Source organism: Oxyura jamaicensis, chromosome 3 (assembly GCF_011077185.1).
Source record: "Oxyura jamaicensis isolate SHBP4307 breed ruddy duck chromosome 3, BPBGC_Ojam_1.0, whole genome shotgun sequence".
Classification (NCBI taxonomy): domain Eukaryota; kingdom Metazoa; phylum Chordata; class Aves; order Anseriformes; family Anatidae; genus Oxyura; species Oxyura jamaicensis.
In genome coordinates, this window is record NC_048895.1 from 112,226,659 (window position 1) to 112,243,603 (window position 16,945).

The following is a 16,945-nucleotide window of genomic DNA, read 5'->3' on the forward strand; positions in this document are numbered from 1 at the left end:
AAACAAGGTATTCATATCTGGCTTCTGATAACAATGCAAAGGAGAGAAAGGCCTGGGACAATGACCAAGCATTAAGGCCAGAAGGAATTGCTTTACAGGCTAGAGAACTGCTTTTCCTACCACTGTCCAGATCCCAGTAATTAGTTTACCAAAAGCCTGATGTAGCAACACTAGAGAAAGGAAAACCCATCGCTTTCAAAATACTTTGTTCCACTACTAGCTTACCCTTCTTACAGAAGACTAGTTGAAGCCAGATAAATTCAAGCTAAGTATAGCTTGATCTTCCAATAGCCCACTAATTGGAACAGTCTGCTTGTTCCCTGGCCAGGGACACTGCAACATGAATAAGAATTATAAACCTCGACTTGCATTCCCAAGGGTCAGAATGTTCTTCCATTGTTCAACATAATCTTCAAAGAGCCCAAATGGATAACTTATTATTGGTGTCAACCTGAAACAAAAGTATCCAGAGGATACACGTACATCTTTCACGGGGGTTGAAGGACTATAATTAATCACCAATGCTTAAGCAAACAGGAGAGCACTTGGGCTTCTCAAGTTTAGCACTGCTGAAAATAAAAGTGAAAAACCAATTTACCAGCTGTAGCTAAGTAAACAAATTGGCAGAAGATGACTTTTTCCAGTTGTGAAAAAGAATGACCTTAGCACATGGCTGCAGCAATTAGTGACGGATGAGTTAGTTTTGTAGAATCAGAACAGGCATGCAGAACAGAGCCGACCTAGCCCCAAGTGAGAAGGCATTGCTAAAGTTGGGCTGGGCTTCACATACAATGGGAGCTGGAAGGACCCAAAGGAACATGGTGACCAACTGAATTTGACCTGCAATGCAGATTGCACATAAAGCTTGGAAACCTTACACCATTAGAAAGTTTTTTTCTTTGTTAAATAGAGATGGAGGACATTAAAAACAAACACCTTTAACTATAGAAAAACCTCTGAAAGAGTTGATTATGTCAACAGATAAAAGCTAAAATTATATACAACCCCAAGTGCAAATCAATATTGTTTATGTGTCCTCCTCAAGAGGATAAATAAACAAAATCTGTCTGATAGCACAGAATATGTAAGAAACGGTAAACTAAGTCAACTGATGCAACACTGCTTACATCATTGCCTACAGGACACAAATGGGACATCTGACCTGGGAGCCAGGGAAAGGAAATACTGTTCTTATGAGAATTTTGACCAGATCACAGGCAGGCTGAAAACACATTCACAGATGAATATTGGCCTAGACAAAAACAAACAAACAAACAAACAAAAAGAGAGAGAGAAAGGTCTTAAGAAAAGTTCAGTTTTATCAGCTTCCCATCCAAAGCAGCAAAACAAAGTGCAAAAGAGGGAGTATTTCTGACTTCAGCACGACCCTCCTACCTGTGGGCAGTCCCTCTGACCCAAAAGGCAAGAAGTCCAGACCTTGCATTAGTGGATCTTTCACCAGAAAAAAAAAAAAAAAGCAAATCTCAGCACACAAGCCTTGCTCCAGTATTTTTCTGTCACCTGTCCAGGGTGAGGCTGCAATTGCCATCACTGCAGCTACCTGCTGCCACACTGCACAAAGCAGAAGGTCACAAGAGGGCCATGTCACAGCCTTCAAAAAATTGGCCGATGGGCAGAAGCAAAAGACAGACAGAAAATAGGAAAATTAAAGTGAGGAAAGAGGCAAATCTTGCAGTGGAATTGAAGTTGTGAGAGGAAACTCCAAGCAGTGGGAAGGTAAGAAAGAATGAGTTGAAGAAGTGCTGTGCATCCGAAACTGTGCTTTCCTTCCATAGCCTGAAACATGAATTAACTTCAGGAAGGATATTACCCTACTATCCCTACTTGTCTAGCTAAACATTCTGTTGACACCGAAATCCAAGCATACTAACCACAAGGCAGCACCCAAATGCTTCTTTGCCAAGTGACATTCCCACCATTAAATCACTTCCTGATGCCCTGCAGAGCACAACTGCCTAGATGCTTTGTAGGCAGCAGAGGGACTTCACAGTGTGGATAAATTAAGATTCTGCCTAATAACTTGTTTTGGCTACAAGCCATGCAAGAGAATTTAATTTTACCTACCTAGCCAATGAGCTCTGATATCTGCCTACACTTGGCCATGCAACCAACATTGTACATCCAGGGAAAACTATGGGTTGTCCTATTAATTGCAACACCTGGTGAAGACGAGCACTTCAGGTTTTCAAGTCTGACCACATTGGCAGGCCTGGTGGAACAGCTCCAAGACAAACTCCAGCACATTAATGGGTCTATCTCACAATAATTGGCACTGACGTTAATCTGTTACAACAGAATTTCAACTCTAGTGATTTTTCTTCCCCCTCTAGCTAGGATTAGAACTTAGCCATCAGCTCAGAACACTTACAAAAAAATTACCATTTCACAATGCTTAGAGGACAGCTACAGCTTTCACCTCTCAAAAAACATTCATGAAATGTCCTTGGTCAGTTTAATTTGGGGGTATAAAAAAATAAATCTTCATTCCTCACCCTCATCCTGTACCATTAGCTGGTTCTCTGTAAAACCCCAGCTATTCTTAATTAGCTAAATTATAATAAAACAAAGGCAAAATACATATTGTGGTTTGTGCCAGCTTCAGTAAATCCATAGCTATAAAAAACTGTGGTCTGACACACACCTGGATGCACATGTGAGGGAAGAGCAAGGTGTTCAGTTGAGGCAAGTCCTGATGTGTTTGCATGTACTATAAAAATCCCAATGTTTCATTAATAAAATTTCATTGTTTCATTAATAAAATTTCATTGTTAACAGGAAAACATACAAGTGAAAACAAAACAACCAAAAAAAAAAAAAAAGAAAGAAAGAAAAGAAAGAAAAGTCTGAGTTAAATGCAGCCCTGGAAAGAAAACTGGCAGGAACCAGAGGTGTTATGAAATTTATTGCACAACTCTATGACACATGCAACTTGCGGGGGGGGGGGGAGGGAAGAGGGGAGGTAGGCAAGGAGTAAGCTCAATAATTGCTTCAAGAAAAGAAATGTCAAGCACAGAAGATGCTGCTTGACACTAAGAAGTGGACTTTGGGGGCAATAGTCTTTTTAAATTTATGTTACACAGGATCCCAATTTTATCTCCATTTAATCAAAGCTCTCTAGCATGCAGATACACTGTAAAAAATAATAAAATAAATAAATAAATAAATAAATAAAGGAGCAGGGGTAGCCTCTTATAATGAGTCTATGTAGAAACAAGACAGGAGTGGAAAATGCAAGGCAGCAACGGAGTCCCGGGGACAAGAACAATCATCTCACAGACCAGACCAGGGCTCTGCCCTCCAGATCACCATCTCCACTGTCCCAGCTGCTCTCTGTGATGCTAGCTGAGGGTTTTTCGCAGTATTTTATCACATGCCCCACAACCCACAGTTCATGTGCCAGGATATTTTCCTCCCTCTTCAGTAAAAGGGTGCTGATGACATAAGCCAGCAGTATGCTGATTAAATGAGCTATATTTCAAACATAGATGAAGAACTGTAGAAGCTAGAATAGGAAGAGACATTTTTTGGCTTGAGTAATATTAGCTAATTATAAAGGGTGTTTGTCTACAGCTTTTGATAGAGGAAGATAAAGACCACTTACTAGAAACAATGACAAAATTTCAGCTTTATTTCCATTTGAAAGCATCAACTTGTCTGTACAAGAGACAACAACATTTCTATCATAGTCTTCATTACTAAGGGTTTCTTTCCAAGGACTTATTTCTTTCTAATAAAACCAGATATACAAGCATCTATGGAAGAACTGTTTCCTTGGTTAGTATACCACGTGATATGGGAGATCTCCATCTACCTGATTCAACTCTGAATCATATTCAAAGCTTGCTTTCCCACATCTAAAGAAGGAAGCTAACTATTTGCAGAGGGATTTTCCTTCTTCATCTGTCCCTTTGTTGCAGGACTGGAAAAAGAATGAAAATTCTGTCCTGAAAGACTAAAAAAGTGTTTTCTACATTTCCTCTGACATAGAGGTACTGAGATGGAGAGCACAGCTGTAACACAGAAACAGTTATACTATCCCTCAGCCTGAGAGTACAGACATCGGATGAATACAGTGCCCACCTAATAGAATTACTTGTGGTCAAGGACAGACAAAAATAGCTATACAACACTCAACGTTATTTCATTTTTAATGTGATGTACAAATGTTAGAACAGTCCCACATGCTGTACAGCTCCTTATTGCAGTGATGTGGAAAAAAAGAAAAAAAGAAAAAAAAAAAAAAACAGGACGCACTGAAATGGCAAATGAGGACAAACTCATCCTCACAGCAGTTTTCACAAAGGTGAGAAACAACTTTTACATGTCACTGTGCTTCCTCTGAGGGTTGCAGCAATGCTGATGGTTTCTTGCTCCTGACAGCAGGTTCAGGACCTTTTCTCTCCTGGTTTTCACGATGTTTCCTGTGGTCATGCTCCAAGACAGTGCTGTCCACACTCTGAACTGGTCACCACTAAGGCTCATCTCAAACCAGAATTTCTCTGCAAGAGTTGCTCCTTGTCCTCTCACTGGTCAGATCCACTGAAGACAACTGCCCACTGCTAGGACTAGGAGAAAAGAAATCAGCAGCTCAGATTAGATTCATCTTCCATATAGGTAGAGCTTCCACTGCAAACACTTAAAATCCACTTCCTTAAAATCCTCTGAGAAACACCACAGCCAGCGTAAAATCTGAACCAAAAGAAAGGAGAAGCTAGAAGGCCTGAGTTAAGTCTGGGGTGCATCAAGCACAGCACTGCTAGTCGGCTGAGAGAAGTGACTAACTTACACTACACTGGTGTGGCCTCAACTCGAGTACTTTGTACAGTTCTGGGCACGAGGAAGACAAAACTAATAGGGAGTGTTCAAAGGAGGGCTACGAAGGTGGTGAAAGGTTTGGAGGGGAAGGCATGTGAGGAATGGCTGAGGTCCTTGGTTTGCTCAGCCCAGAGCAGAGCAGGCCTCATGGCGGCCTGCAGCTCCCTCACGAGGGGAGCGGAGGGGCAGGCGCTGAGCTCTGCTCTCCGGGGACAGCGACAGGACCCGAGGGAACGGCATGGAGCTGGGACAGGGGAGGGTCAGGCTGGGGGTTAGGGAAAGGTTCTGCACCCAGAGGTGGTCGGGCACTGGGACAGGCTCCTCAGGGCAGTGGTCATGGCACTGAGCTGCCAGAGTTCAAGAAGCGTTGGGACAACGCTCTCAGACAGAGGGTCTGGTTTTGGGTGGTGCTACGTGGAGCCAGGAGCTGGACTCCATGGTCCTTGTGGGTCCCTTCCAACTTGCCATATTCTTTGATTCTACAGGAGTCTGCATAACCCTAGACGTTTTAAATATTCACCACTAAGACTCCAGGTATGTAGTCTCATTCTGAAGCTCTCTGACGTGTCTTAGAAAGAAAAAAAATTGGAAAAAATGTACCATGACAAACCTTTCCAGCTCTGGTGAGTCAAGCTCCATATTCACAAACAACTTTACAAGTGAGTAACTAACATTCTCCACCCCTCTCTGTTATGGAATGGTAAATATTTACATGCGGTCTCTTCCACCAAAGTGAGTGACAGCATCAAGACAAGTGCTTAACCAAATGCAGTTATGGCTTCTACAACCAGTTTTGCTCAGTGAGATAACTCAACACCTTTAGCAAGTGTTGCTCAGTCATGGGATTAGTGTTATTTCCACCTCTTTTTTCCAGAATATTGCTGGTGGTGACTTGAGTGAAATTTTAACCTTCAAACCTGACCTAAAGCCTCGTATGAGGATTTACATCATCACTTTTATTTGGAACCTGGAACTGAAAAGCAGGTGTTGTAATCTGAGTTTATTAAATAAGGAGCAAATCAGACACTTTCCTACTTTTTCTTGTTAGGCAGGAAAATAGTTAACTTTAGCAGAGCTATTTTATTTTTTCTTTTTAAAACGGGACCTTCTGCACTGCATTTAAACTTAGCACATAACAGCAAAGCTGGATGCAAGCAAAGATTACATTGGAGAGGAAGGATGCAGTGAAGTCCAAAGTTGCACAATCAGGTTCTCTAACACCAAATGACCCAAAGTACACCAGCAATGCTAGTAGCATAAAGGAAATATTATCTTTAGTGCCTCTAAAGCCTTCATACCGGAAGGTATCTATTTAACAACTGACAAAGGTTTTCCAGCAGAGGTAGGAAATACTAACTCAATGATGTCAACGCATCTATTCTGTCAACATTTTCTTAGGAAGTTGCTGAAACACATTTGTTTCCTTTGGGTTTAAACATTTCCTTTAAATAAATTGCCTTGATATTAACAACATTAATTAGCACCAGATATGCTGGCTGAGCTCTGAGTGGTTTCCTGAACTGACATTCAGTTGGAAGCAGAACAACCCTCTTGACACGCTAGAGGTGCTGTCATAGAGACATTTTTGTGAAGAAAGCAAACAGGTCATTACATAAGGATTTGGGATTCCTAATTCTGTATCTTATTTATTTAATAACCTCAAGATAGATCCATTCTACTGAAGGGAAAAGTCATATATATTCTCTTTCTAAAGCACTTTGGTATCTACGTGTGAAGAGAGAAAACCAAAATACTATTTTTAATTTTGTAAAAATAACAGCAGGTTATGTAGAGGTCACAGATTGCCACTTCTACTGTTTAATACCTTTACCTGAAAAATACCTTTCATGTACAAATGAGCAGGTGATATAAATTCTACTTATAGAATTGGCATAAATCCTAAATTAAGCCACTAAAGGGTGAAAAAAAATTACCTTTGCTAAACTACGCTTCCGCTTTGATGAAAGGCAGTTTTTCTTTAAGGCTTCTCTGGTCTGTAGATTAAAAACAACCCCCCAGAATTAGAGGTTACAGTTTCTAAGTGTAGAAAATATTCATATAATCCAGGATTAGAGTCAAAATGACTCGAGTACCTTTCTGTCCAGAAGTGTCCCAAACAACAGGATGAAGAATCCCTAAAAAAATTGAAGATAAAAAAACAGTTGCAAAACACCATAACCACATGAAGTTTCTTAAATACTTTTTCTAGCATAGGTAAAATAATGCTTTTATCAGTGTAAAACATCTCATCACCTATGACAATAACATCGATGCCCCAAATGAGTTTACCCACCCAGGTCACATGGACTATCCAGGAATGCCAAGAATGGATATACAATTCATGCTAATTCTCATTACAAACTGGACTGATAGGTTACATACCAGAACTTTTTCAACATACTTAATAGCAGCATTAGCCAAGAAGAACTAAGGCAGTATGGATATACAATGGTATGTCAGGTAACATTGGACTTTGACACTGGTGAGTTAAACGAAACTATCCTTAATGACAAGTAAGATTTTCTGGGTATTTGTTGGGTCATATGGATTAGACATTTTTGCAGTTACTTGACATTAACCCATGTATTTTAATATAAATCCTTCCTCTTAATTCTTCATTAGACTTCGTATCAACTGGTTTGTTCTATTGCCCATCTGCATCCATGTCAACACAGAATACCTAGTGCAGCTACTGCGTTAAATAGGTAAGATGCAAGGAAAGCCTGCTTTTCAAGCACAGCACATGCTGCCAGCCTCTCTTTGATCTGCTAGCTTTTCCCAAGGTCGAAGTTTGAGAGGGCACTATGCCCCAACTTGCTGGGTTTACCTGGAAGGCGTTCAGTAGTGCAAATGTAACATGGAATGCCAGAGAGCGACTATCAATGATTGTTGCTAATCCAAACCCCCAGGTGAGGCCCAGAAGAGGTGTCAAAAGGGCAACATTTTTGCTAATTCGGATCATGTTGCTCAAATCTTGTGACTTGCAGCCATCTCCAATAGAGGGTCTTCCCATCTTCACCACAACCACCACCACCACCGCCAAATTGACAACAATGATGCCCAGAGCAGGTACGACAAAGGCCAAAAGGGCTTTTGTCTCATACCAATTGAGCCAGCAAGCTCCACTCCTTAAATATCCATTTTTTGGTTCAGTAATAGCAACAGTGAGGACAGATATGACTAATGGACATCCGTATCCAATGGAGAATGCTGTAGCTATGAACGCAGATCTTGTTATCTTAAAAAAAACTAATAACAATCCATAGAGAATCAGAAGACCCAGGGTAAACATCCAAAAAAACAAGGCAAGATAGAAAAAGTGAAGGAAAAAAGTAGCTGCTACACACAGCCGGTAGTTTAGGGCTGTGTTGTGCACAATAGCTGCTACGATGAATAAAATATCCGCAATGAGAAGCGACGTAGCTATGTTCACCAAACAAAAATGGCGCATGTAGGTTATTTCAGTTTTTGTAACGTGATGCCAGACAACAGTCTCGATGGTAAGGCACAGAACCAAGCTGAAAATAGAAAGGCCTAACCCCACACATGTAATGTAATCCAACACCACATTTCGCAGCATGGTGGGGGACATCAAAATGGAGAAGGATTTGAACGTCCGACGGTGGTGCTTGCACATACAGACAACACTGCTGATGTTGTCTGACTTCATTTTGCATGCCTTGCTATCCCATCTCCGCTCAGTAGAGTGCCATCCAACGCACTGAGCCTTGACATTCTCCAGTTTATTCACCTTTTCAAAGGTAAGCAAAATATGCTGAAGCTCTTCCGGAAGAGACACAGATAAAACCATTCCGTTCACAAAAACAGGGTCCAAGCGGCTGGTTTCTATAATGGCTCCAAGTGTGGGAAATGCAATGCTGATTGCTTTGGAAGTCCTAGGTAACTTCCTAAGTTCTTCTTCTGGAATGACCACGCGCCCACTTACATTGCTTGTCTTATTCAACTCCATAGAGAAATCAAAGCTCTTCCCCGAAGTATGTTTATATATGCTGTAGCCTTTAGTAGAGATGAAGTGTTCCTGTATACTTTCTGACCCGTTCTTTAGAAGGAGTTTCCCAGCAAATAAGTTCACTGAGTCCAGTAATGTTGAACTGGCATTTCTGTCCCTGACAAAAGCCCAGTTGGAAACGATGGAGCTGTTCAGAATATGGTTTGCTATCCTGCTGTAACTCTGAAACAAAGGAGAAAAATATGTTATTTTTCATGTTAAAAGAAAAATCCTATTATTCCATTGGCACAGTCTCCAAGAAAAAAAATAAATAAATAAAAATAAAAAAAATGTAAAATTCAGGATTAGTTTCTATAAAGTAAATATACTTCTTTGTCAATTAACAGGTTCACATGACCCATCTCAGTCAAGCCCAAACATCTCACTGGCATGAGTCACCAACAGAATTGTACTACTTGTACTATCCTCTTCCCATCAAAGCTCAAAAGGTACTGGGAAGAACAGTATAAATTAAAAAATAAAAAATAAAAATAAATATGACACCAGTTCTGTTTCACACTTTGTCCTGCAATGTGCACCCTCTGTTTACATCTCCCTCTGCACAATTCTTTCCCCACCTCTCTGATTTCTGAATTCATCAGGAAAAGATTTCTGTTTTTATCGTGCAACACATGAAAACACAATTGTGGTCAGCATCTCCAACACTGCTTTTTCTGGCATGTAATACTTTAAAAATGACCCATTGGAGAGTGCCTATAAAGCAAGAAACTCTGCACGGCTGCTCTGACAAGCTCAGATCCAACTCTTCAAACCCATAAAAGTAAATACCTGCATTTTTCCTCTGTTGACATTTTCTGACAACAGCAAGGAAATATTCTTTAGCAATTCCACTATATCAGCAATGTTTCCTGGAATTGCTGGTGAAGACAGGATATCTGGGATGATGCATGAAAAATCATCTTGGCAGTTACTATTCCCATGGTCATGAGCACCAAAATGTTTTGCTTCATCTCCTGGCTTCCCGGGCACTGGCTTTCCTGCTCCTACAAAGGGCAGGTGTCCTCCAGCAACACTAATATGTCCTCCAGAACTTGGAAGAGGTTCACGTTCAGAAATCCTCTGGTGGGAGAAAAATAAATTTTGGAGAATTAATGAACAGAATCAAAATGATGCTACTGCTACAACCTGCAAACTGTACGGTGCTGGGGTGTGTAATTAACGTGCTGGAAGGCTTGAAACCCAGGACTAAAGCTCCACTGAGAGAAATTTCTTGCTTGCCCAACACATTTGAAGGAAGAGGTAAGAACCAAATATAGTGACTTATTCTTAAAGTGACTTGGAAAAAAAGAAAACAGTTTTTTATTTTGTAGTCGGGGAAGAATTTACCATGAATCATCTATTACAGACATTTGTAATTAGAATTTGAAAGAGCTTTTCTACAGCTCTTCTCTCAGGTTCATCCTAGTGTATCATTGTCTTGGTTTGGAACTGTGTGAAAAACATTATCCAGGTGAAGGGGGCAAGTTCATTTCTGAATTGTTTCAACATAGGAAATTAATTTTGGAAATCCCTATTCCTTTATTTAAGATGAAACCAAAGCTTCACAGTAATATGGCTTCTAGGATCCCATCTTCTTCCCTTTGATCAAGATTTAAAGTTTGGGTGGGAGGGGAATGTGTCTTCGCAACAAATTATGACCATGTGAAAAAGTAGATGCAGAACAGTTCCATTACCTGAAAAAGTGATTTGACATCCAGATTTGCACAGGCATCTATGACCATTTGCCACTTTCTATCTTTGCAGACAAAACTCATCTCTCCATGGAAGGAGGGAGAACAAGGCTGAATACAGATAGCTCCACTATCTTCACAGGGAATCAGATTTATACACCCATCTGGAAAACAAATCAAGCAGATACTGCTCTAATGCGCACAACAGCATACTACGATCCATGAGGTGAGTATCAGGGTGTAAATCCTGATAATGGATAACATTTCAAAAAAAATGAGAAGACACATAGCTATTCACTGTACCTTGCAGATTACCAGTCTTTGATTCCTTGCTGAGGACCTGAAAAATAAGGTAAAGTGGAATGTACATTGAATGTGAAAATAAATAAAACAATGACTACCTGGAACGAACTACAAAGGTGATTTCAACGGCAGAATAGTCCTTGTGAGGTCCAGAAGACCTTTCAAGGTACCGATTAGATTGTTTATGGCGTTTCACTCATACAGAACAATTCAGAACTCTCTAGTAATGTTTTGTCTCTATTTTAAGCCTTCACAGTTGTAGCTTTCTACCAAAGTGACAATACTGAGCTAGTGGACAGGATCATGCATGCCTCCAGTAATTACCTCTGAGTCAAAAAGCCTGTGTTAGCCTTAAGTCTCCAGTATTTGTACACAGATGTACAAGGATCTTACAAGGATCTATGTGATTTTTGCTGTAAGACACAGCTACAGTGGACAGAACACCACCAACAAAGCCTCTTTGTTCCAGTCCTGATTGGAAAGCAAAACCAAGGCAGACGTGCCATGCTCAGCTCAAGGACACTTGCTGAGACTGCATGTTGTACAGGCAGACTCAATCCAGAGCAGCTGATCAGACCTGGCTTTCACTTCTTGGTCAAATATCTTATCTGCCATCAGCCAAACACCGTCTGGAAAGAAACCTTGGCTGTGCGATGCATTAGAAATCACACTGCTATTGCTGGGTAGAGCAGGTTGAATAGCAGCTTTCCAACAGTCCCAGAGTTGTGCAGGGGGCTGCTTGGCACATTGAGTATCTTGAATACTATGAAGTTTTCCTTCCAGACCTACTGATTTGATTAATTTTCTCACTGAAGGCACCTCTTCCTTGCCACCCCGAAAGCCAGCAAGGAACTTTTACCAAGAGAGCTCTCCAAGACCTTGCAACCTCTAGTCCTCAGGGAGAGGCATCTCTTGTCATCTCATGCTTTGAGGTCCCAAAGCAACAACCATGTTCCTTGCCTACAGGTGGCTGTACAGAAAAAATAACCTGTAAAAAAGGTGAAGAGGAATGCATTTTATGTTTCCATTGACCATCATAAATCCTTGGAAGAGATTTGTATCTAGCTGGCTTGGATCTACTTTGAATAACCACAGTACAACCAGACCAGAACAATTCTGGATGCATTATCTACAGTGCTTAGTAGATCCATGGGTATTCTGGCAATAAATAGATAAATATACACTGTAGCAGTCCTGATACGAAAGAATAGATTTTTTTTTTCCTTTCACTGGTAGGTAAAACTCAATTCTGAATGAACTCAAGTGAACTGGCGATTCCCCAAACCCATTAAAATCAGATGTTGCAGGCTTCTGTGCCAGAAAGCTCTGGAGTCCACAGCCTCTCCCAGACACAAGGTTCACAGCTTCGCTCACCAACTCACCCTGGGAGCAATGCGTGGTGCAGCCGGGAAGAAGTGCACAGCCCAAAGGAGCAGGCAGTGGGCCACCCTCACATCCATCGCCTCTCATTTACTGCCTTTTCTCCTGAAAGAAAAACATGCTGAAGATGACAACATCTGTTTTCCCTTCTTGAACATTGCTGGTTGCCAGTTGCTAGTGAGTGAGCAGCTAAACCCATTCTAAATACTGTCCTCACTGGGCATACAAGGTGATTTTTAGACATTTATCAACTTATTACTGAAAATGATTTGTGCACTTTTATTTAAAACAAACAAACCTGTTCAATATTAGAAGTAACTGCATTAATAACTTATTGTAAACTGCAAGGTGAAGAGCTTAAACATTTCAGCCTGTAGGTCCATTTTGAAGGGATTTCACACAACCTCATCTCCACAGGGTTTAACTTTTGCTACCCTCCTCAGGCAGTCCCTGATGAGAATTGCCATGTGAGATGGAAAACTCAGGCCCTTGGGGCTCAACTATCCAATTATGACTGCTGAGATTAGATGCTGCCTCATGGCAAACCATCCAGAGGTGGCAGCCAGCCTTGGCAGAGCACCCAGCCTTTATTGTCAACATCATAGGATGCTGGAACATATATTGAACAGTTTTAAAGCTGGGCTTAAAGCTGCAACCATTACCTCTTCTAAGGACCAAAAATAATAAAGATATGTGAACCACAAGACTCAGATCAACACTGCTGAGAAACAGGAGATGACCAGGAAACACCTACAGGTATTAGGTAAAGGATTGTACCAACCTCTTTTCTGATTTCTGCAGTCATTAAATAATATTTCTTTTACACTCTTAGCCCTAATTCCATTTCACATATGGGAATCCTTGACCTCATCATGTTTCATTATTAATTCATATCCACTTTGTATTTATACATTGATGTAACTCCACCTAGGGCTGTTACCTCTAGGTGAGGTAACAGCCTGGGACAGCTCCAGGTATCTGAGGCTCCTCGAGATAATGAGCCGTGTTACTGGTGAAACACAGATCTCGTTCAGTCGCATTGCTTGACTCATCATGGAAACTACCCAGCCTCAGCACTGCCAGAACATGCCAAGGTAACTACTACACATCAATAGAAACTTACAGCAAAGCAGGTAATACAGCAAGAAGTCAGTCACTTTCGGGAAATAATATGGATACATGTATAGAAGCTCACATTATGAGTATATAGGCTTGCAGGTATCTCCTGCCCAACTCAGGAGATGGTCACCAGATGCTGATTCTCCTCCTCCAACTAATTTCATTTGGTCATAGCACCCCAGGAGGGCAAAGGTCCCAGCAGGAAGAAAAGAGGAGCAAGGAATAAATTGGACAATGGTTAAAGGAGAGGAAAAAAAACCCTTAAAATAGTAAAAGAGGTAAACTGATAATCTATTTAAGAAGTAGTTCAAATTTAAGGTAATTCGTTTATGAAGTCCTTATCTCTGATTTCTGCTACTTTAAAATTGAAGTGTTCTACAGAACCCTACAAAACTTTCCCTGCTTTCTCTATGCCCAAGGACTCATCGCGAGGCAGTTTGACCTTGCACGAGCACAGCTACAAGAGGACCCCGCTCAAGAAACAACAGTGGGAACTATACCCTCAGACTGGTGAACCCAAGGTTTCTGGCCAAAGGGTTCTCCATCACCTTAGGTTACAGCTTTTCCCCTCCACTACCCCAAGAAGTGGAACTAAAGTGAGGCTTATAGGAAAAAGTATCAAGCACAGAAATTCTAAGCACATTTTTGTGCAAAAAGACTGTTTACATTGGGCTTGTCTATTCAGCTATACAATTTTATTTCCCCAAATATTTACTGCAGACTCGTGCTACACGTATGTAATATCTGAAAACAAAAAATATTAAATCTTTAGTTATGGAACTGAATTCTTTATTCCGGGCCTGAATGCCTACATGTTTATGTTGGAATCCAAGCGGTTCACAAGCCACCATATGATCACTCATACTGCTACCTGCTGCTTGGTATGTTAGAAAGGCTACAGCAAGAGTCCTCAGCGTGGTCACTTAAGGAAAAAAATTAAGGCTCTTATTTACACAGAGGCTTGATTGGTATTAATTACTTTTATAAAGGGACACAGTTGGAAAAGGTGAATTTAAGTAAAGCAAGTTCCAAGAGGAGATTGATCTTTACAATAACTTCATATGAAAATCTGAATTTTTCTGAGAACTGACAACATTGTGACTAGATACCAATTTCAAAACTCCAAGCAAAAAGCAGAGGTTAATTAAGATGTCTAATTACTTCCACAGACATTAGGAGCAAATATAAAACTGAGCAAACAAGTGCAAAGTAAAAATAGCCTAAAGCGGTTAGATTTAGTTTAGTCATCTGATTTCACAGATGACTTCAGTTCCTTCACTGATAATTTTCAAGCAGTTCTGGCAAAAATGTTTTGTGATGGTACTCACCGTTTTCAGAAGTCTGGGTTAAACTGTAAGCAAAATTAACAGAGCCAGAGATCCTCAAGATATGACGGGTTAGCATCCAACCACTCATCTGCTGCCATCTTGCCCCAGTCTCACTATTATGGTCTTACCCAGCCTTACTTCTGCGCTCTGATTCACTCAGTTTTCTCATGAGGAAATACCCTTTGGCATCGGCCTGCTTTTTTTCTTGTCTAACTGGATCAACGGCGAGGAACCTGCAGATGATGATAAAGGCATTGCAGTGAAAAATGCCAAAACAAGTTGCAAACACGCCCACAAAACTGCTGGATTGCCGCCTTGGTCAGGAGTCCTCACAAGTGAGTCATGCCTGTGTGGTTTGCACCTTCCGTCCTCGTGGAGGAGGCACCGTCTGCTCTTCTGTATTTAACAGGTCTTTAGATCTTCAGTCCTCAAAGATGAAAATAATTCACGATCAAAACTTAATCAAGTTAATACATCATGCTTCATAAATCAAAAATGACACTAGCGATAATACCCCGTGCCGCTAAAAAGCTCTGTGATCACGCGATCTTTTCCTTATGGACTGCACAGAGAGGGGGGCTAGAGTTGCCTGCTGAAGCTTGTGCCATGTTCAGTGTTAGCTTTTTTAATGCTGGCTCACCATCGTGCCTGCTTTTCTGAGGATCGCCAATAGCCAGTGACGTACAGCACGCAGCTTCTCATAACAGGAGACCAAATCCCACTGCTCTACCCACGGGACTGTTTCATATAAGCGTTGGTCGCAATAAAAAGTTTTTCTACAATCCTGCAGTGTTTGTTGTGAATTTATAGGACTTCCAAGTCATTTTGTGTGCTACCACATCTTAAGCCAATCAGCAGCCACAAGACAGGTCTCATTTTAGCTCAGCATGATTTACGGTGCTGTTTTGACACAGACAGCATTGCATCTCACGTTGGTATCAAGCAGGAATTAAGCCAAGCACAATAAAACAGCCAATATCACCGGCCTGGGGAGGTTAAATGATTTGCACTTGATACAGTACCAGGTAGAGAATTAAAAGGTGGCTCCTTAGCTTGCCTTTAAGTCGTGAATAAAGGGGTGAATACCAGATCACGTCAAAGTATGGGTAAAAGTTTTTAAACAGACCTTTTTTCTTGGTACCTGGAGCTGTCCTACACACACCCAGAACCTTTGCTGTGATGACAACTGAATACTCCCCCTCAATTCTCAAACCCCCCTCAACCTAAGCAACTGTCCTCTGAAGGGCACAAAGGCTGACATTTCAGCACAGACACCTGCACACTTCTCCCAGAAACAAAGAGGTGTAAATCTGTGCTCCATGGGGCTTAGAAGGACACTCAGATCACGACTTCCCGCAGCCAGGATAAGTGCTCCAAACATTGAATGAGCAGCAGCAGTCTCACGTTTCACAAGTTGGTAGAGGCTGTTTGGATTTTCAAGATGGGAGGTATGTGCCTGGGCATCCCAAAGGGAGTGGTTTGTCTTCTCAGCTCTTGCAAAATCCAGTTTCCCAAGATAGACAAGCAGCTGTTTTGACACTGCTCTGAGAAAGCAATCAGGAACATCTCAGAGAGCTTTAGTAACAGACAACAGGAAGGCAGCTACAAAAACCTGTTTTAATCATTTCTTTTGGAAAAAAAGATGAGAGATTTCTGCTAAATTATGACTTTAAATAAAAAACTTCTATTCATTAAAGTTCACCATGTGCTTCGCTAAACAATTCAAAAATCAACCCTTGCAATACATTAAAGCTTTTCACCAGACTTCATTCCTTTAAAGCAACATTCATGAAAAATGTTATCTCCATTGTGAATGTTTGAATAAAAAAAAAAATCATGAATAGACCTGTAAGTTTTATTTTTCCAAAAATGTACTTTGTATACAGACAAAAGCTTTTTAGAGAATATGAAAATTCAATAAAATATTGCGGTTTTTAAATGCTCTTCTGTTGTTCTGTTCTTCATTTGCCTTTTTCCTTCATCCCTACCCCTTTAAAATGTTGTAATCTCAGTCTTCAGTTCTTCACTATGTATTTAAGAAGTGACTCAACATACATTTACCAAGTTACTGGGTGACATCAGGATCTTAAACTGAGGATGCACAGAAAGGTCAATTTGGACCAACAAAAAATGAAAAGAAGAAAGGAACAAGAGTTACTAAAAAGTTGAGGCTTCCAGTCACAATTAAAACCAAAACAAAACACCAATGGTAAACTTTCCAACTGTTGGGATAAATACCCTGTAAGTCAGGAACCAGAGTACCCTAGTGAGTAAATTCA

At 40.8% G+C, this 16,945-nt stretch overlaps 1 protein-coding gene across 4 annotated transcripts; it reads right to left on the reverse strand.

Annotated features, from left to right (window-relative positions):
* Positions 1-3,625: 3,625 nt before the first annotated feature.
* LOC118163869 (adhesion G protein-coupled receptor F4-like) lies at positions 3,626-16,289 on the reverse strand. Of its 4 annotated transcripts, none has more exons than XM_035320940.1 (9): positions 14,667-16,289; positions 12,222-12,324; positions 10,840-10,876; positions 10,540-10,700; positions 9,635-9,925; positions 7,941-9,028; positions 6,930-6,971; positions 6,771-6,830; positions 3,626-4,586 (listed from the first exon to the last, which is right to left on the reverse strand). In XM_035320940.1, exons 2-8 carry the CDS (start codon positions 12,297-12,299, stop codon positions 6,815-6,817), a joined length of 1,713 nt encoding a protein of 570 aa, XP_035176831.1. In that variant the 5' UTR covers positions 12,300-12,324; positions 14,667-16,289; the 3' UTR covers positions 3,626-4,586; positions 6,771-6,814. The 4 variants fall into 4 exon arrangements, 2 of the variants coding, with proteins under 2 accessions (XP_035176831.1, XP_035176830.1); XM_035320939.1 differs by having other exon boundaries at positions 7,664-9,028; XR_004749227.1 differs by having other exon boundaries at positions 6,930-9,028.
* Positions 16,290-16,945: the final 656 nt, after the last annotated feature.

Coding starts and splice junctions, on each gene's coding strand:
- LOC118163869 (XM_035320939.1), bottom strand. CDS start 12,299: ATGGATGTGAGGGTGGCCCACTGCCTGCTCCTTTGGGCTGTGCACTTC. Junction 10,701..10,839: donor AAAGACTGGTAATCTGCAAG/GTACAGTGAATA, acceptor TTTGTTTTCCAG/ATGGGTGTATAAATCTGATT. Junction 9,926..10,539: donor ATGTCAAATCACTTTTTCAG/GTAATGGAACTG, acceptor TTCTCCCACCAG/AGGATTTCTGAACGTGAACC.